Genomic DNA, 20,036 nt, shown 5'->3' with positions numbered 1-20,036 from the left:
CGATCCTGAATGTTACCAAAACCTGTCTCTTAACAGGAGGCCATGGCCACCTCGGAGGAGCTGGGCCAGGACCTGGAGCACGTAGAGGTGCTACAGAAGAAGTTTGAGGAGTTCCAGACGGACCTGGCAGCTCACGAGGAGCGTGTGAACGAGGTGAACCAGCTGGCGGGCAAGTTGAGCCAGGAGTCCCACCCCGAGGCGGAGCTCATTGTCCGCAAGCAGGAGGAGGTGAACGCCGCCTGGCAGAGGCTCAAGGGCCTGGCGCAGCAGAGGCAGGGCAGGCTGTTCGGAGCCGCCGAGGTGCAGAGATTTAACAGGTATGCCCAGGACAGGCTGGGTGTGTGTTTTCTTTTGGAGTGTGTGTGTGATGGGGAAGCCACAAGACAACTGAGAGGATCAAGACATTTGGATTTTCTGTTCTGACTGAGAGTGTAATGTGGCCTGCAGGGATGTTGACGAGACCATTAGCTGGATCAAGGAGAAGGAGCAGCTCATGGCATCCGATGACTTTGGCCGGGACCTGGCCAGCGTTCAGGCTCTGCTGCGCAAGCATGAGGGCCTGGAGAGAGACCTGGCTGCCCTCGAGGACAAGGTCAACACTCTGGGCGGAGAGGCTGAACGTCTGCAGCAGACCCACCCCCAGAACGCCTCCCAGATCCACCTGAAGAGGGATGAGCTCATCACCAACTGGGAGCAGATCCGCACACTGGCCGCCGAGCGCCACGCCCGCCTCAACGACTCCTACAGGTGGGTACCGGTAAAACCCTGGCCGCCCTAACAGCGAACACACTAACTTTACTGGGTCAGTACCGTATTGTTACTATGTCACTACCATAACATTGCAGTGTCCCTACTGTAACCGTGCGTGGTCAGTACTGTAACTTTACTGGGTTAGTACCGTAACACCACTGCGATCAACACACAGCGACTACCCAATAGCATGGTCAAACAAAACATTTAACAGCGTGGCAGGGTAGCCTAGTGGTTAGAGCATTGGACGAGTAACCGACAGGTTGCAAGTTCAAATCCCCGAGCTGACAAGGTACACAATTTGTCGTTCTGCCCCTGAACAGGCAGTTAACCCACTGTTCCTAGGCCATCATTGAAAATAAGATTTTGTTCTTAACTGACTTGCCTAGTAAAATAAAGGTAAAATAAAAAATTTAAGCTCAGTTTAGTTGAAAGTATGCAGAACCCTATCTTCTGACTGACTGTCTGTATGTGTTTTGCCCCCTGCAGGCTGCAGCGCTACACTTCAGACTTCCGTGACCTGACCAGCTGGGTGACGGAGATGAAGGCCCTGATCAACGCTGATGAGCTGGCCAACGACGTGGCTGGAGCTGAGGCTCTCCTCGACCGCCACCAGGAACACAAGGTACAGGAAAACTGATCCTAATAATAATTTTTATATAATTGCAGTTGTTAAGTACTATATATTTTCTCAGATCTTCAATCAGTGATGCTAGTTTTTCCTGCAATGTTGCTGACGTTTACTGTGTGTGTGTGGTCCTTAGGGTGAGATTGACGCCCATGAGGACAGCTTCAAAGCCACGGACGAGGCCGGCAAGGCTCTGCTCAACACTGGACACTACGCCTCAGAGGAGGTCAAGGAGAAGGTAGGGCTATCTGTCTCTTTATCCTTGGTTTGGAATTCAAGCTTTTACATGGACCTGTGGACAGATTAATTTAACCCCATCCGTATGTGTGTGTGTGTGTGTGTAGCTGGGTGTACTGACTGAGGAGAAGGAGTCTCTGTTGGAGCTGTGGGAGGTGCGCAGGCAGCAGTACGAGCAGTGTATGGACCTGCAGCTCTTCTACAGGGACACGGAGCAGGTGGACAACTGGATGAGCAAGCAAGAGGTATCGCCATCCACACACAATAACATACTCACTTAATTACACTTAAATTATTATTCTCCAAAAATGTTTGGGTGTGAAGTAATTATTGTGTGCGTGCAGGCGTTCCTTCTGAACGAGGATCTTGGTGACTCTCTGGACAGCGTGGAGGCCCTGCTGAAGAAACACGAGGACTTTGAGAAGTCCCTCAGCGCCCAGGAGGAGAAGATCACTGTGAGTACATAACAGTAACCTCTAAGATCAGCTTTTCCTCCTCAAATGTTACGCCTAATCTCTAACCTCTCTCCAGGCCCTGGATGAATTTGCCACCAAACTGATCCAGAACAACCACTACGCCAAGGAGGATGTGGCCACTCGTAGAGATGCTGTAAGTAGAATACGATGATCAGGACCAGAATGTGTCCTATGTTTGTAGCACTTTGCTAAATGACTAAAATGTAAAATGGAGAGTACAGACTCTTTTATCCAGAGCAATTAGAGTTAAGTGCTTTGCTCAAGTGTACATCAACAGATTTTTCACCTAATCGGCTTGGGGATTCTCAACACTCTGAACCACTCGGCTACCTGCTTATACCATATCCTGGGTGTTCTGTATAAAATCTCACCCACCCTTCAGCTGCTGAGCCGCCGTAACGCCCTGCATGAGCGTGCCCAGTCCCGCCGCGCCGCCCTGGAGGACTCCTTCCACTTGCAGCAGTTCTCCCGCGACTCGGACGAGCTCAAGAGCTGGATCAATGAGAAGATGAAGACGGCCACCGACGAAGCCTACAAGGTATCAATGTTTCTCAGTTTCTCAGCTACTTTAGCTAGCTATTCTATAGTGATGTACTTTAGCGAGTTAGTTATCTACTTTAGTGGTATACTTTAGCTAGTAAGCTACTTAGTACTTTATAATGGGGTTTCAATACTCAACGTGACTTTCTTCTAGACTGCAGTGGGATCCCATTAGGCTGCAATACCACTGTGAACCACACAGTTCCTTATTCCCAGTACTATGGCCTAATACTTATAACAACCCCTTCCTTTCACCATCTCTCTGCTCTTTCTGTTCTCCCCAGGATCCGTCCAACTTGCAGGGCAAGGTCCAGAAGCACCAGGCCTTCGAGGCAGAGCTGTCAGCCAACCAGAGCCGCATCGACGCGCTGCAGAAGTCTGGACAGGAGCTCCTGGACGGCAAGCACTACGCCGCCGATGAAGTGTCGGTCCGCATGGACGAGGTCAGCTCCCAGTGGAAGAAGCTGCTGGAGGCCACTGAGCTCAAAGGTGAGATGAGTGGGAGTGAGGCTGTTATTATTATGGCGCCCACCATTTTGAGTTTGCCTTGAGTGGAGGAAATATAAAATGGCGGTGACGCTAGTTACTCTGTAGAGGAGCGCTGCAAAAAGGCTAATTTATGTTTTAAGCTAGTTTTTAGTCACTACACTAGGTTTAATTTAAGAGCCCCAAGATCTGAAACCAAACCTACAAATGTAGAACTGCCCTTCCTTCAATACCTACATCCAACTTAATTTCATCCACCCATAAACCTCTCCTCACCACCCTCCCCCCCCCCTCCCCCCCCCCCCCCCCCCAGGTATCAAGCTGCGTGAGGCTAACCAGCAGCAGCAGTTCAACAGGAATGTGGAGGACATTGAGCTGTGGCTTTACGAGGTGGAGGGCCACCTGGCCTCCGACGACTATGGCAAGGACCTGACCAGCGTCCAGAACCTGCAGAAGAAACATGCCCTGCTGGAGGCCGATGTGGCCGCACACCAGGTAATGATTTACTGTAATTTATAAACTGGGTGGTTCGAGCCCTGAATGCTGATTAGCTGACAGCCGTGGTATATCAGGCCGTATACCACGTATAGGACAAAACATTTTATTTAACGTTCGTAATTACTTTATAATAGCAATAAGGCACCTCTGAGTTTGTGGTATATGGCCAATATACCACTGCTAAGGACTGTGTCCAGGCACTCCGCAATGCGGCTTGCATAAGAACAGCCCTTAGCCGTGGTATATTGGCCATATACCACACACCCTTGTGCCTTATTGCTTAAATCACCACTAGGTAACTGGCTGCCATCACTAGATGTTTTCAGAACCAAAAAGTAAACTACTAACAGACACTGTTGCATTTACCTCTGGGAGCAGCTAATGCGTTTCTACTCTAATTATAAGAATCCCGTCCATGCCTGGTAGTTCCTAGAAAAAGCTGGACTGTGCTGATCTATAGGTTTTTGATTGACTGGCAAATATATACTCTGTGATTTTATGCATGGGAGTTGCCACTCCAAGTAGCCGTCATAGCCCAGTTGCAGAGACATTATTTTGGTCTACAATATTCAGGCATTCAAATATTTGTGTTGACTACTGTCTGTCAGTGCACAAGGTAAGTCTTGCTGACTGACTTATTGCCAACACTGACTGACTCTCTCACCCCTCTCTAGGACCGCATTGACGGCATCACCATCCAGGCACGTCAGTTCCAGGAGGCGGGCCACTTTGACGCTGACAACATCAAGCGCAAGCAGGAGGCGCTGATGGCGCGCTACGACGCCCTTCGAGACCCCATGGCTGCCCGCAAGCAGAAGCTATCGGACTCGCTGCGGCTGCAGCAGCTCTTCAGGGATGTGGAGGACGAGGAGACCTGGATCCGGGAGAAGGAGCCCATCGCCGCCTCCACCAACCGGGGCAAAGACTTGATTGGCGTTCAGAACTTGCTGAAGAAGCACCAGGCTCTGCAAGCGGAGATCGCCGGCCACGAACCCCGCATCAAGGCTGTCACCCAGAAGGGAGAGGCCATGGTGGAGGAAGGTAAGTCGGCTCTTACTAACATGCATACTGCCACTTTTTTCAACTGTTCACCTGTTGACTATCTAGCAGGTTGGGTCAATTCCATTTAAATTCAACACTTTGACTCTAGTACTCTCGCTGCTAAAACACTCGATCACTGCTATTCGCCCTTCCAGGATGTCTACAAGGCCCTCCCCCGTCCTCCCTTCAGCAAATCAGATCACGACTCCATTTTGCTCCTCCTTTCCTATAGGCAGAAACTCAAACACGAAGTACCCGTGCTAAGGTCTATTCAATGCTGGTCTGTCCAATCAGAATCCATGCTTCAAGATTGTTTTGATCACGCGTACTGGGATATCTTCCGGGTAGCCTCCGAGAATAACATTGATATATACATAGACATGGTGACTGAGTTCTTCAGGAAGTGTATAGGCGATGTTGTTCTGACTGTGACTATTAAAACCTACTCAAACCAGAAACTGAATACACGGCAGCATTCGCGCAAAACTGAAAGTGCGAACCACTTGGAATCTGGTCGAATACAAACAGTGTAGTTATTTCCTCCGTAAGGCAATCAACAGGGCAAAACATCAGTACAGAGACAAAGTGGAGTCGCAATTCAACGGCTCCGACACAAGATGTATGATGTATGGGCGGCAGGGTAGCCTAGAGGTTAAAGTGTTGGACTAGCAGCCGAAAGGTTGCAAGTTCAAAACCCCGAGCTGACAAGGTACAAATCTGTCATTCTGCCTCTGAATAGGCAGTTAACCCACTGTTCCTAGGCCGTCATTGAAAATAAGAATTTGTTCTTAACTGACTTGCTTAGTTAAATAAAGGTTAAAAAAAAGAAGAAAACAGAGTGGCAGGGTCTACAGACTGTCACGGATTACAAATGAAAAACCGCCCACGTCCCGGACATGATGTCTTGCTCCCAGACAAGCTAAACACCTTCGCCCGCTTTGAGGATAACACAGTGCCACCAACACTGCCTGCTATCAAGGACTGTGGGCTATCGTTCTCCGTGGCTGACGTGAGTGAGACATTTAAGCGTGTTAACCCTCGCAAGGCTGCCGGCCCAGATGGCATCCCAAGCCGCGTCCTCAGAGCATGCGCAGACCAGCAGGCCTATCTGTCGGCTGTCCCCACTTGCTTCAAGAAATCCACTATTGTTCCTGTGCCCAAGAAAGCAAAGGTAACTGAACTCAATGACTATTGCCATGTAGCACTCACTTCTGTCATCATGAAGTGCTTTGAGAGGCTAGTTTAAGGATCAAATCACCTCTACCTTACCTGACACTAGACCCACTTAAATTTGCATACCGCCCCAATAGATCCATAGACGATGCAATCGCCTTCGCATTGCACACTGTCCTATCCCATCTGGACAAGAGGAATACCTATGCATTGACTATAGCTCAGCCTTTAACACCATAGTACCCTCCAAGCTCATCATTCAGCTAGGGGCCTTGGGTCTGAACCCCGCCCTGTGCAACTGGGTCCTGGACTTCATGACGGGCAGCCCCCCAGGTGGTGAAGGTAGAAAACAATACCTCCACTTTGTTGATCCTCAACACTGGGGCCCCACAAGGGTGTGTGATCAGCCCCCTCCTGTACTCCCTGTTCACCCTTGACTGAGTGGCCACGCACGCCTCCAACTCAATCATCAAGTTTGCAGATAACACAACAATAGTAGACCTGATTACCAATGTTAGCAACTGATGTTATTCTTCAATAACAAACTCCAAAGCAAATCATGGGGAGATAGTAGGTTTATAGGTTTATTCAGAGAGGACAAATCAAGATGTTATGCTGGGAGGTAGGTAGATGTTCAGTCTCCCATCCTCAGCTTTTCCCCACTGAACGAAGGAACAGGATGCCATTTATAACCCCCCCCCCCCCCCCCACCCTAGTTTGGGGTTGACCAATCAGAAGTTATTGCAATATAATAACAAGTATCCTGCCCCCCGACTCAATATACAGACCAATGAAAACGCGGAACAGGTACCACACGTAACTCTGAGTTCAGGAGTGACATTCCACAGATTCTGAACAGATGTCGAACTGAATTCCTATTTAAAATTCCCTAATGACTATTAATACTCTAGTTTTTAGTCCGCTCATCCTCTGCTTTGTGTATTTATCTTCGACATATTCCTACACCATCAATGACAAGACAGCCCAGAGGAAGGAGGTGAGTGTCCTGGCAGAGCGGTGCCAGGAAAATAACATCTCCCTCAACATAAAAACAAAAACAAAGGAGCTGATCGTGGACTTCAGGAAACAGCAGAGGGAGCACGCCCCTATCCACATTGACGGGACCGCACTGGCGAAGATGGAAAGCTTCAAGTTCCTCGGCATACGCATCAATAACAATCTGAAATGGTCCACCCACACAGACAGTATGGTGAAGACGGCGCAACAGAGTCTCTTCAACTTCAGGGCTGAAGAAATTCGGCTTGACCCTTAAGACCCTCAAACCTTTACAGATGCTCAGTTGAGAGCATCCTGTCATTCTTACAGACGGTAGGCCTCTTTAGTGTCCTAAGTTTTTACAACTGTGACCTTAATAGCCTTTCTTATGACTCTGAAAAACACCAAAAGAAAGATGCCCAGGGTCCCTGCTCATCTGCGTGAACGTGCCTTAGGCATGCTGCAAGGAGGAATGAGGACTGCAGATGTGGCCAGGGCAATAAATTGCAATGTCCGTACTGTGAGACGCCTAAGACAGCAATACAGGGAGACAGGGCGGACAGCTGATTGTCCTTGCAGTAGCAGACTACGTGTAACAACACCTGATCAGGATCGGTACATCCGAACACCACACCTGTGGGACAGGTACAGGATGGCAACAACAACTGGTCCTTCTGTAGCTCAGTTGGTAGAGCATGGCGCTTGTAACGCCAGGGTAGTGGGTTCGATCCCCGGGACCACCCATACGTAGAATGTATGCACACATGACTGTAAGTCGCTTTGGATAAAAGCGTCTGCTAAATGGCATATATTATTATTATTATTATTATTATTATTATTATTATAACTGCCCGAGTTACACCAGGAACGCACAATCCCTCCATCAGTGCTCAGACTGTCCGCAATAGGCTGAGAGAGGCTGGACCGAGGGCTTGTAGGCCTGTTGTAAAGGCAGGTCCTCACCAGACATCACCGGCAACAACGTCGCCTATGGGCACAAACCCAACATGGCAGATATTTCTTTGTATCCGGAAACTATCATTTCGAAAACAAACGTTTATCTTTCAGTGAAATACGGAACCGTTCCGTATTTTTTCTAACGGATAGCATCCCTAAGTCTAAATATTGCTGTTGCATTGTACAACCTTCAATGTTATGTCATAATTATGTACAATTCTGGCAAATTAATGACGGCCTTTGTTAGGAATAAATGGAATAAATGGACTTCACCCACAGTTCTGCAATGAACCACTGCTGCATATACCCTGACTGCTGCATATACCCTGACCTGCATAAACTGCTGCATATACCCTGACTGCTGCATACCCTGACTGCTGCATATACCCTGACTGCTGCATATACCCTGACTGCTGCATATACCCTGACTGCTGCATATACCCTGACTGCTGCATATACCCTGACTGCTGCATATACCCTGACTGCTGCATATACCCTGACTGCTTGCACGGATGTAAGAGAAATTACACAATTTCCCTAGTTATAAGAAATTCATGTTAGCAGGCAATATTAACTAAATATGCAGGTTTAAAAATGTATACTTGTGTATTGGTTTTAAAGAAAGGCAATGATGTTTATAGTTAGGAACCTTGGTTCAACGACAGTGCTTTTTTCGCAAATGCGCTTGTTAAATCATCAAGTAGGCTGTGATTCAATGAGAAATTAACAGGCACTGCATCGATTATATGCAACGCAGGACACACTAGATAAACTAGTAATATCATCAACCATTTGTAGTTAACTAGTGATTATGTTAAGATTGATTGTTTTTTATAAGATAAGTTTAATGCTAGCTAGCAACTTACCATGGCTTCTTGCTGCCCTCGCGTAAACAGGTAGTCCAGCCTGCCATGCAGGCTCCTCGTCAAATCAAATTTATTTGTCACATACACATGGTTAGCAGATGTTAATGCGAGTGTAGCGAAATGCTTGTGCTTCTAGTTCCGACAATGCAGTAATAACCAACAAGTAATCTAACTAACAATACCAAAACTACTGTCTTATACACAGTGTAAGGGGATAAAGAATATGTACATAAGGATATATGAATGAGTGATGGTACAGAGCAGCATAGGCAAGATACAGTAGATGGTATCAAGTACAGTATATACATATAAGATGAGTATGTAAACAAAGTGGCATAGTTAAAGTGGCTAGTGATACATGTATAACATAAGGATGCAGTCGATGATATAGAGTACAGTATATACGTATGCATAAGAGATGAATAATGTAGGGTAAGTAACATTATATAAGGTAGCATTGTTTAAAGTGGCTAGTGATATATTTACATCATTCCCATCAATTCCCATTATTAAAGTGGCTGAAGTTGAGTCAGTGTCAGTGTGTTGGCAGCGGTCACTCAATGTTAGTGGTGGCTGTTTAACAGTCCGATGTCCTTGAGATAGAAGCTGTTTTTCAGTCTCTCGGCCCCAACTTTGATGCACCTGTACTGACCTCGCCTTCTGGATGATAGCGGGGTGAACAGGCAGTGGCTCGGGTGGTTGATGTCCTTGATGATCTTTATGGCCTTCCTGTAACATCGGGTGGTGTAGGTGTCCTGGAGGGCAGGTAGTTTGCCCCCGGTGATGCGTTGTGCAGACCTCACTACCCTCTGGAGAGCCTTACGGTTGAGGGCGGAGCAGTTGCCGTACCAGGCGGTGATACAGCCCGCCAGGATGCTCTCGATTGTGCATCTGTAGAAGTTTGTGAGTGCTTTTGGTGACAAGCCAAATTTCTTCAGCCTCCTGAGGTTGAAGAGGCGCTGCTGCGCCTTCTTCACGATGCTGTCTGTGTGAGTGGACCAATTCAGTTTGTCTGTGATGTGTATGCCGAGGAACTTAACTTGCTACCCTCTCCACTACTGTTCCATCGATGTGGATAGGGGGGTGTTCCCTCTGCTGTTTCCTGAAGTCCACAATCATCTCCTTAGTTTTGTTGACGTTGAGTGTGAGGTTATTTTCCTGACACCACACTCCGAGGGCCCTCACCTCCTCCCTGTAGGCCGTCTCGTCGTTGTTGGTAATCAAGCCTACCACTTGTGTCGTCCGCAAGCCTACCACTGTTGTGTTGTCCGCAAACTTGATGATTGAGTTGGAGGCGTGCATGGCCACGCAGTCGTGGGTGAACAGGGAGTACAGGAGAGGGAGAGGGCTCAGAACGCACCCTTGTGGGGCCCCAGTGTTGAGGATCAGAGGGGAGGAGATGTTGTTACCTACCCTCACCACCTGGAGGCGGCCCGTCAGGAAGTCCAGTTCCCAGTTGCACAGGGCGGGGTCGAGACCCAGGGTCTCGAGCTTGATGACGAGCTTGGAGGGTACTATGGTGTTGAATGCCGAGCTGTAGTCGATGAACAGCATAGGTATTCCTCTTGTCCAGATGGGTTAGGGCAGTGTGCAGTGTGGTTGAGATTGCATCGTCTGTGGACCTATTTGGGCGGTAAGCAAATTGGAGTGGGTCTAGGGTGTCAGGTAGGGTGGAGGTGATATGGTCCTTGACTAGTCTCTCAAAGCACTTCATGATGACGGAAGCGAGTGCTACGGGGCGGTAGTCGTTTAGCTCAGTTACCTTAGCTTTCTTGGGAACAGGAACAATGGTGGCCCTCTTGAAGCATGTGGGAACAGCAGACTGGTATAGGGATTGATTGAATATGTCCGTAAACACACCGGCCAGCTGGTCTGCGCATGCTCTGAGGGCGCGGCTGGGGATGCCGTCTGGGCCTGCAGCCTTGCGAGGGTTAATACGTTTAAATGTCTTACTCACCTCGGCTGCAGTGAAGGAGAGACCGCATGTTTTCGTTGCAGGCCGTGTCAGTGGCACTGTATTGTCCTCAAAGCGGGCAAAAAAGTTATTTAGTCTGCCTGGGAGCAAGACATCCTGGTCCGTGACTGGGCTGGATTTCTTCCTGTAGTCCGTGATTGACTGTAGACCCTGCCACATGCCTCTTGTGTCTGAGCCGTTGAATTGAGATTCTACTTTGTCTCTGTACTGACGCTTAGCTTGTTTGATAGCCTTGCGGAGGGAATAGCTGCACTGTTTGTATTCGGTCATGTTACCAGACACCTTGCCCTGATTAAAAGCAGTGGTTCGCGCTTTCAGTTTCACGCGAATGCTGCCATCAATCCACCGTTTCTGGTTAGGGAATGTTTTAATCGTTGCTATGGGAACGACATCTTCAACGCACGTTCTAATGAACTCGCACACCGAATCAGCGTATTCGTCAATGTTGTTATCTGACGCAATACGAAACATATCCCAGTCCACGTGATGGAAGCAGTCTTGGAGTGTGGAGTCAGCTTGGTCGGACCAGCGTTGGACAGACCTCAGCGTGGGAGCCTCTAGTTTTAGTTTCTGTCTGTAGGCAGGGATCAGCAAAATGGAGTCGTGGTCAGCTTTTCCGAAAGGAGGGCGGGGCAGGGCCTTATATGCGTCGCGGACGTTAGAGTAACAATGATCCAAGGTTTTTCCACCCCTGGTTGCGCAATCGATATGCTGATAAAATTTAGGGAGTCTTGTTTTCAGATTAGCCTTGTTAAAATCCCCAGCTACAATGAATGCAGCCTCTGGATAAATGGTTTCCAGTTTGCAAAGAGTTAAATAAAGTTTGTTCAGAGCCATCGATGTGTCTGCTTGGGGGGGATATATACGGCTGTGATTATAATCAAAGATAATTCTCTTGGTAGATAATGCGGTCTACATTTGATTGTGAGGAATTCTAAATCGTGGAATCTTTTCGGCGAAAGCATGAGAAGCTATTATCTGATAGCATGTGACACCCCAAAAGACCCGCAGGGGACGTAAACAAAATAATTAGCATAGTCGTCGCTACACAAACCGCACAAATAAAATATAAAAATTCATTACCTTTGACCATCTTCTTTGTTGGCACTCCTAGATGTCCCATAATCACTATTGGGTCTTTTTTACGATTAAATCGGTCCATATATAGCCTAGATATCGATCTATGAAGACTGTGTGATAAACGGAAAAAAATAGCGTTTCATAACGTAACGTCATTTTTTAAAATTCAATAAGTCGACGATAAACTTTCACAAAACACTTCGAAATACTTTTGTAATGCAACTTTAGGTATTAGTACACGTTAATAAGCGATAAAATTCATCAGGAGGCGATGTAAATTCTATAGGTGTCCGTCTCAAAAAAATGTCTGGAGAGAGCTCGACCAAACATCCGGTCGGAGACCGGAGGGAATCGGTTCCCTTGATTCGGTTTGACCAAGAATCAAAGCTGAATCAAATGACAAGACTCTAGACATCGTGTGGAAGCTGTAGGCACTGCAACCTCTGCCTCATGTAATTCGGTTCACTTTGAACAATTCCTGGAAGTAGCGCAAGGATATTTATTTCCATTTTCAGTGATCAGATTTTCCTGCACTTTTCGATGAAACGCACGTTCTGTTATAGTCACAGCCGTGATTTAACCAGTTTTATAAACGTCTGAGTGTTTTCTATCCACACATACTAATCATATGCATATACTATATTCCTGGCCTGAGTAGCAGGGCGCTGAAATGTTGCGCGATTTTTAACAGAATGTTCGAAAAAGTAGAGGGTCTACTTAATTTAACTGACTTGCCTAGTTTTTTTTTTAAATCGGCAAATCGGTGTCCAAAAATACCGAATGTTGTGAGAACTTGAAATTGGCCCTAATTACTTGGCCATTCCGATTAATCGGTTGACCTCTACTCTACTGAAATGGAATTGTCCCAACCCCGCTCTCCTGGTCGTTATTGTAAAATATATTTTTTTAATGATTTTCCCTCTAATAAATAAACTATCCACCTCTCCCCGTGGTCCCCACTAGGTCACTTTGCCGGAGAGGAGGTGAAGGTGAAGCTGGAGGAGCTGAATGGCCGCTGGGACACCCTGAAGGGCAAGGCCGGGCAGCGCAGGCAGGACCTGGAGGATTCGCTGCAGGCCCAGCAGTACTTTGCTGACGCCAACGAGGCAGAGTCCTGGATGAGGGAGAAGGAGCCCATTGTGGGCAGCCCCGACTACGGCAAAGACGAGGACTCTGCTGAGGTAAGAGAGGCGGAGAGGGACATTTGACTATCTAGGTGGGTAAATTATGGAGGGGAATTAATGAATGAATACTTTGTTTGAGGATAGGTTTGGATGTAGAAGGTTGGAGGATGTAAAGTGGAGATGACACTCACTCCTCTCTGTTCTTCCCCAGGCCCTGCTGAAGAAGCATGAAGCCCTGATGTCTGATCTGAGTGCCTATGGAAGCAGCATCCAGGCTCTGAAGGAGCAGGCCCAAACCTGTAGGGTAAGTCTGGAACCCACATTGTATCTTTAGCATTATTGTAAAGTGGATATGAACCATTTGTCAGTTTATGAATGCCTTAACTAGCTAGTTCACATTCTTTGGATAATAAAACTGTGTTTCTCATCCATGCAAACATCTGAGAACCAGAGGTGCAACAAATCAATAATTTATTTTCTACTCCCAGTCTGTCATATACACAACCTGATATTTTTATGTTGACATCTTCTAGATTACACCAATAATCCTTATTTTTAATCTCATCTGCAGCAACAAGTGGCTCCCACCGATGATGAGACGGGCAAAGAGCTGGTGCTGGCCCTATATGACTACCAGGAGAAGAGCCCCCGCGAGGTCACCATGAAGAAGGGAGACATCCTCACCCTGCTCAACAGCACTAACAAGGTACACACACACACACACACACACACACACACACACACACACACACACACACACACACACACACACACACACACACACACACACACACACACACACACACACACACACACACACACACACACACACACACACACACACACACACACACACACACACACACACACACACACACAGCATCTTAGTGAGATGAACAAAAGCCTTGTACCGGAAACAACTACTAGGTCATACTCATGACTAGGCACTTGATGTAGAACGGAAAGAATTGGAAGGATATAGGCAAGAGAGTATGGGACATATATCTTAATATTTTATGGGGGATAAAAAGAGCATGTCTTCTCCCGTGGTCCTTTCTCCTGACCTCCCCTCTCTCCCCTGCTGTAGGACTGGTGGAAGGTGGAGGTGAATGACCGCCAGGGTTTTGTTCCGGCAGCCTACGTCAAGAAGCTGGATCCCACCCAGTCCTCTTCCAGAGAGAACTTGCTGGATGAGCAGGGCAGCATCGGCCTGCGCCAGGATCAGATTGAGAACCAGTAAGGGACTACTTCTATTCCCTCCACCTAAGCCAGTCCCAAAATACCCTATCCCCAGTACTTCTCTTCAGTACACTCCTGCATCTCTGTATAGTTATTTACCCCTTTAACTTAGGACGTGTTGTCCCTAATGGGTTAATTAACTGTGTATTCTGTGTTCTAACGTTTCCTGACTTGAAAAAATGTCCATGTGAGCTCAACCCAATAACATTTACCTCTTTGATGCCCCAGTCTTATTCTCCCTTTTCTGTCTCGCTCTCTCTTCAAATTATTTTTGTTTCCCTTTCTATTCCTTAGTGAAACAGCCCAGAGTCACACTTTTTTCTCCCTCTCTATCACTAACGGCCTTTTGCCTTTTTCTCCATCTATCTCTGTTTCTCTCTAACCACTAACGCCTGCCTGCGCATGTCATTTCTGGACTGAGCAGGCCGTTGGCCAAGGAGGCGTGCAGTGTGTCTGTACGCATGAAGCAGGTGGAGGAACTGTGAGTAGGACCAGAGTCCCCGTAGGTGTCGTGTTTGCGAAGCCACCACGCATCGCCACGGGCAAAGCCATTTGCCATTCCTGCCACTCCCTAAATCAATACCCATGTCAATCAATACCCATGTCGATGTCGTGGTCCTTGTGACTGTGATTCCAGTGTGCACGCTCGCTCTCGCTCTCATATCCATCACTCTCTCGCTCTCTCTCTTATATCCATCACTCATCTTCTATTCAACAGATGGATAGAAGCTTCATCTGTCTTTCTCACTCCTTTTTTCTCCCAGCTTGCCTGTGGGTGTCATGAGCTCACTTGCATTCTGTTTTTCCATGAGAATGTGTTTTTCACTCTGCATCATAGACAGCCATGTTACAAACCTGGCAGATTATGGCATCTTATGAAATTGTGAGCATAGTAAGGGGGAATCACCTCATCCACCACTAATGTGTAGCAACCACCTGAGGGATGCCATGGCAGCCATTTTGTGCTGTGCCAGAAAGCTCACCACACATCAGCTATCACAGTGGAGAGGTGTGCACTTTAGGGCTGACCCTGGAGGTCTACCGGTATTTAAAGATTTGATAAATTATTAATACAAATTGAAATATAATTTTGGCAACAACCCTAGTGCGCTCAGTTCTCCCTGTAGATCATAATAATGTATTGACACTTCAGTGTTATTTCCACTACCCAGTGTCCCCCTCACACAGGGAATTCTGAAAGCCTTTATCCTGTATTTTTAGGTACGGAACTCTCCAGGAGCTAGGCGAGAAGCGCAAGGACATGCTGGAGAAGAGCTGTAAGAAGTTCATGCTGTTCCGTGAGGCCAACGAACTACAGCAGTGGATTAATGAGAAGGAGGGAGCACTCACCAATGAGGAGGTGGGCTCCGACCTGGAGCAGGTGGAGGTGCTGCAGAAGAAGTTTGATGACTTCCAGAAGGTATGCCGCACACAACATGGCCACCAGTAGTAGGAGAAGGATACTAGATTACTTACTGGACTAAGAAGTATTTAAAAATCATGTTCAAGCACAGGAGCAATGTGTGTATTATACTTACTCAGTTCTTCTAGTCTATGCTGTCCCATCTCACCCCGTACATTGGTGAATACTGGTATGAGTTTTGTGTTGACTGTCTTGTCTTCTGTCTGTTTGACTACCAGGACCTGAAGGCCAATGAGTCTCGTCTGAGGGACATCAACAAGGTGGCGTCTGAGCTGGAGTCTGAGGGCCTGATGGCCGAGGAGGCAACCATGGTCCAAGCTCAGGTAGGATGGTGTAGCCAACCACTGCAGAGATATTAAATACTTTTCATATTAGGTCAATGATAAGGAGTGAATGTTATGAGGATTTGTAAAAAGTAATTTGGTACATTATTTGAAACAAATCACAAATGTATTAACATTCCTAGCGCGGAACCCCTCGACAACATTCCGCTGAAAAGGCAGTGCGCGGAATTCAAAAATATTTTTTAGAAATATGTAACTTTCACACATTAACAAGTCCAATACAGCAAATGAAAGATAAACATCATATTAATCTACCCATCGGGTCTAATTTAAAAAATGCTTTACAGCGAAAGCACCACATATGATTATGTTCGGTCATAGCCAAGTCGAAAAAACACAGCCAAACACAGGAGTCACAAAAAGCAGAAATATAGATAAAATGAATCACTAACCTTTGATGTTCTTCATCAGATGACACTCATAGGACATCATGTTACACAATACATGTATGTTTTGTTCGATAATGTGCATATTTATATCCAAAAATCTCAGTTTACATTGGCACATTACTTGCAGTAATGTTTCTAATTCCAAAACATACGGTGATTTTGCAGAAATACTCATAATAAACATTGATAAAAGATATAAGTGTTATTCACAGAATTAAAGATAGACTTCTCCTTAATGCAATCGCTGTGTCAGATTTTTTTTTTTTATTACGGAAAAAGCATAATCCAAGAACAGCGCTCAGAACCCAAAAGAACCAGAGGAATATCTGCCATTTTGGAATCAACAAAGTTAGAAACAACACCATAAATATTCACTTACATTTGATGATCTTCATCAGAAGGCACTCCCAGGAATCACAGGTCGACAATAAATGACTGATTTGTTCCATAAAGTCTGTCATTTATGTCCAAATAGCCACTCGTTATTAGCGTGTTCAGCCCAGTAATCCATCTTCATGAGGCGCAGGCACTTCATCCAGGCAAAAACTCTAAAAGTTCCGTTACAGTCCTTTAGAAACCTGTCAAACGATGTATGGAATCAATCTAGGATGTTTTTAACATAAAACATCAATAATGTTCCAACCGGAGAATTCCTTTGTCTTCAGAAAAGCACTAGAACGAGAGGTAACTCTGTCGGGAGCGCGCGTCATGAGACCGAGGCTCTCTGCCAGACCACTGAAGTCTCATGAGCCTCTCCTTTATAGTAGAATCCTCAAACCAGTTTCTAAAGACGGTTGACATCTAGTGGAAGCCCTAGGAAGTGCAACCTCATCCATATCTCAACGTGTATTCGGTAGGCCAAGCTTTAAAAAACTACAAACCTCAATGTCCCACTTCCTGGTTGGATTTTTCTCAGGTTTTCACCTGCCATATGAGTTCTGTTATACACACAGACATCATTCAAACAGTTTTAGAAACTTCAGAGTGTTTTCTATCCAATACCAATAATAATATGAATATATTAGCATCTGGGACTGAGCAGTTCACTCTGGGCACACTATTCATCCAAAAGTGGAAAATGCTGCCTCCTATCCCAAAAAGGTTAAACTCAAATGTGTAAGATGAAGTTATGGCAACATTTCTCTCATCTTCTCTCTCTTTCTCTCCTCTCTAGGAACAAGTGATGCTGGGATCTGCTCCTGGCCAGGTAAGACAATTTCACAGTTGCAATACATTATACTGGTAAGGAAAGTTAATGCAATCAAAATGTATAGATGTGCCATCAACGTCAACACAAATTCCGCTCTTTGTTCCAACAGGATGAGGCTGATAACAAGAATGCCTCTCCATGGAAGGTAAGACGCTCGTCTTCTGACAAAAAGACCAATCAACATGATTTCATGTGCTTCCAAACAAAACATTTTGTGTCCCGACCTTATTTTAATGTTGTTTTAGTCCATAACAGACATCAGCTGCTAAGATTGGACAGCATGCAGCAGCCTGTCAATCTGGACTTGTCATATGAACCTGAGCATGATTGAACTGTATTGTGGGTTTTGACACAGTGGGAGTCAAAACTATTAGAATGAACCTAAATCATGCCCACTAACTCAGCCTTGTTTATAGGAGCACACATCAGTTAATGTAAGATGTATTTGTTAACACAAACAAGAGACAAACGAATGGAAGACCTGGCAGTGGTACTCGCCATTCTATCTATAAGTTTACTTAAACAATAAGTCCTGAGGAGGGGTGTGGTATATGGCTGTTTTTACGTATGGCTGTTCTTACATAAGACGCAACACGGCCTCTGCCTGGATACAGCCCTTAGCTGTTGTATATTGGCCATATATTATAAACTGGTTACCAATGTATTTTTACTGCTCTAATTACATGTTTTGTCATACACGTGGTTTACAGTCTTGATATACCACAGCTGTCAGCCAATCAGCATTCAGGGCTCGAACCACCCAGTTTATAAAAGACAGTAGAGTACCTGTACTCCACTTTTGTAGCTACTCTGTTTACTTACTAGCTGTTTACTCATTAGGGTAAACATTATTCCTCAAAATCAGGTCATTTTTAAATGTAAAGCAGCCTGAAAAGACCAAAGCAGACACATGTTGACTCACCCATATAAATAGAATTAGAACACAGTATTATACGTCTCTCTATGGACACCCTGCACATAAATGTCCATATTACCTAGTGCACTGTATGTGTAGCAGTTCACGTTGGGGTTCAGTGTCCACTTCAGGTTCTGCTGGTCTTCTATTGCCATGGTGATGGTGCTGGTTGTCTCTTAGGCAACCAACCGTGTAAAGACATGGGCAGCTTTTACCTCCCTGCTGCGCTAACATGGTGACTGGTGTGGTGTTTTCTGTTATTTTCCAAATCCTCCTTCCCTCCTCCCCCCTTTTCCTCTCCACCCTCCTGATCTGGTTTTTTCATCTTTGATTGTAGAATGTACGCTTGGCTGTTCAAACGACGGCTAACTTTAATACTATCAAGGTAAGATTTTTAAAGACCACTCCATCTGTCCCGCCCCTGATCGCACCCCCTTCTCCTCCCTTGCATTATGTCCTCCTGGCTCGTCTCATACCTGCATCGTGTTTATTCGGGAGACTAAGCCCTTCCATCAACAGTCTCATTGTGGTCTTGCCGTGCGTTCGTTGGCGTCCTGTAGTTCCATTGTCTTGTTCATCGTCCTGGTCTGGTCTCCGTGTCCACACTCCTTACATCATTTTTTGTTCTAATCATGTGACCGATGTCATTGAATGGCCTTGTCCCTCGTTACGGTTTTCATTTGTCTCGCCCCCCTCTTCTTTAACCATTGTTATTTGTTTTCAGAAGGAAGGATGGCTGTTACAAAAAGGCATTGAAATATGCCTCAACACCATCTTTGTAACCCTAGCATTTTGTTGTCATTTGTTTCTCCATTTTGTGTGTTCTCATCACCATGCATCCCTCTCCCTGTCTGACTTACCTTCTTCCTCATCACCAACTCCTCATCTGTGTTCAACACCCTCCTTTTACGTCAGTCTCTCTGTCAAACACACAGAGCACAAACTGAATTTTTGAGCACTTTCAGTGATTCACGATTGATATTCACCACTGATAAGTCTAGATTACCAGGATTGGGCTCCATTGTAACTGTCAATGCAAACGAGTTCATATTCAATTAATAAATGAAATATATATATATTTTTAATTTGAGTTCAAATGGAATTTATCCTAACCTGGAGCATATACAACCATAGAATCCTGAAAATAAGTAACTTATCAACACGTTAAAACATTCCCTCAATTTGAATCAGCTAAATTGGAGCACTGGGTTCCAGAAACCTGGGTAGAGGCCTCAAGGGAGTGATTGAATCCTGGCAATGTTTCATCTAGCTCTGTGATTGGGTGATACATTTCTGGGGGTGTGTTTGTAGGAGCTGAACAACCGCTGGAGATCCCTGCAGCAGCTGGCCGAGGAGAGGAGCAACATGCTGGGCAGTGCCCACGAAGTGCAGAGGTTTCACAGGTACACACACACAGTTGAGCAAGAAACAGTGGGTGGATTTGAATATTACAACGCACATGAAACAAAATGGCTGGGGTTGAGTCAAAAATTAAATGGCTGCTTTTTGTTGTCCTCAGGGATGCGGATGAGACCAAGGAGTGGATCGAGGAGAAGAACCAAGCGCTGAACACAGACAACTATGGCCACGACCTGGCCAGCGTTCAGGCCCTTCAGCGCAAACACGAGGGCTTTGAGAGAGACCTGGCTGCCCTGGGAGATAAGGTGAGAGTGAACACAGTCGGTCTC

At 46.1% G+C, this 20,036-nt stretch overlaps 1 protein-coding gene and 1 non-coding gene across 11 annotated transcripts in view; both read left to right on the top strand.

The window, feature by feature from the left end:
• sptan1 (spectrin alpha, non-erythrocytic 1) overlaps nt 1–20,036 on the top strand; it is a 55,421-nt gene that overhangs the window by 15,642 nt on the left and 19,743 nt on the right. For 6 of the 10 annotated variants that reach the window (XM_046290390.1, XM_046290389.1, XM_046290388.1 and 3 more), the window contains exons 5-27: nt 37–317; nt 448–747; nt 1,240–1,375; nt 1,515–1,616; nt 1,723–1,860; nt 1,960–2,070; nt 2,147–2,224; nt 2,474–2,629; nt 2,916–3,120; nt 3,431–3,612; nt 4,290–4,656; nt 12,667–12,884; nt 13,039–13,131; nt 13,399–13,533; nt 13,915–14,063; nt 14,491–14,547; nt 15,288–15,486; nt 15,708–15,812; nt 17,397–17,429; nt 17,542–17,577; nt 18,686–18,733; nt 19,660–19,751; nt 19,868–20,012. In XM_046290390.1, the coding sequence (XP_046146346.1) occupies nt 37–317; nt 448–747; nt 1,240–1,375; nt 1,515–1,616; nt 1,723–1,860; nt 1,960–2,070; nt 2,147–2,224; nt 2,474–2,629; nt 2,916–3,120; nt 3,431–3,612; nt 4,290–4,656; nt 12,667–12,884; nt 13,039–13,131; nt 13,399–13,533; nt 13,915–14,063; nt 14,491–14,547; nt 15,288–15,486; nt 15,708–15,812; nt 17,397–17,429; nt 17,542–17,577; nt 18,686–18,733; nt 19,660–19,751; nt 19,868–20,012 (3,366 nt within the window). The remainder of the gene's footprint in view (nt 1–36; nt 318–447; nt 748–1,239; nt 1,376–1,514; nt 1,617–1,722; nt 1,861–1,959; nt 2,071–2,146; nt 2,225–2,473; nt 2,630–2,915; nt 3,121–3,430; nt 3,613–4,289; nt 4,657–12,666; nt 12,885–13,038; nt 13,132–13,398; nt 13,534–13,914; nt 14,064–14,490; nt 14,548–15,287; nt 15,487–15,707; nt 15,813–17,396; nt 17,430–17,541; nt 17,578–18,685; nt 18,734–19,659; nt 19,752–19,867; nt 20,013–20,036) is intronic. The other 4 variants (XM_046290392.1, XM_046290397.1, XM_046290396.1 and 1 more) reach the window with 2 other exon arrangements.
• On the top strand, nt 4,033–4,168 carry LOC123989656. The gene has a single exon (XR_006830611.1). It is a non-coding gene; the product is annotated as a small nucleolar RNA SNORA84 (small nucleolar RNA).

Source organism: Oncorhynchus gorbuscha, linkage group LG11 (genome assembly GCF_021184085.1).
Source record: "Oncorhynchus gorbuscha isolate QuinsamMale2020 ecotype Even-year linkage group LG11, OgorEven_v1.0, whole genome shotgun sequence".
Classification (NCBI taxonomy): Eukaryota; Metazoa; Chordata; class Actinopteri; order Salmoniformes; family Salmonidae; genus Oncorhynchus; species Oncorhynchus gorbuscha.
This window is presented reverse-complemented; position numbering and strand designations above follow the sequence as displayed.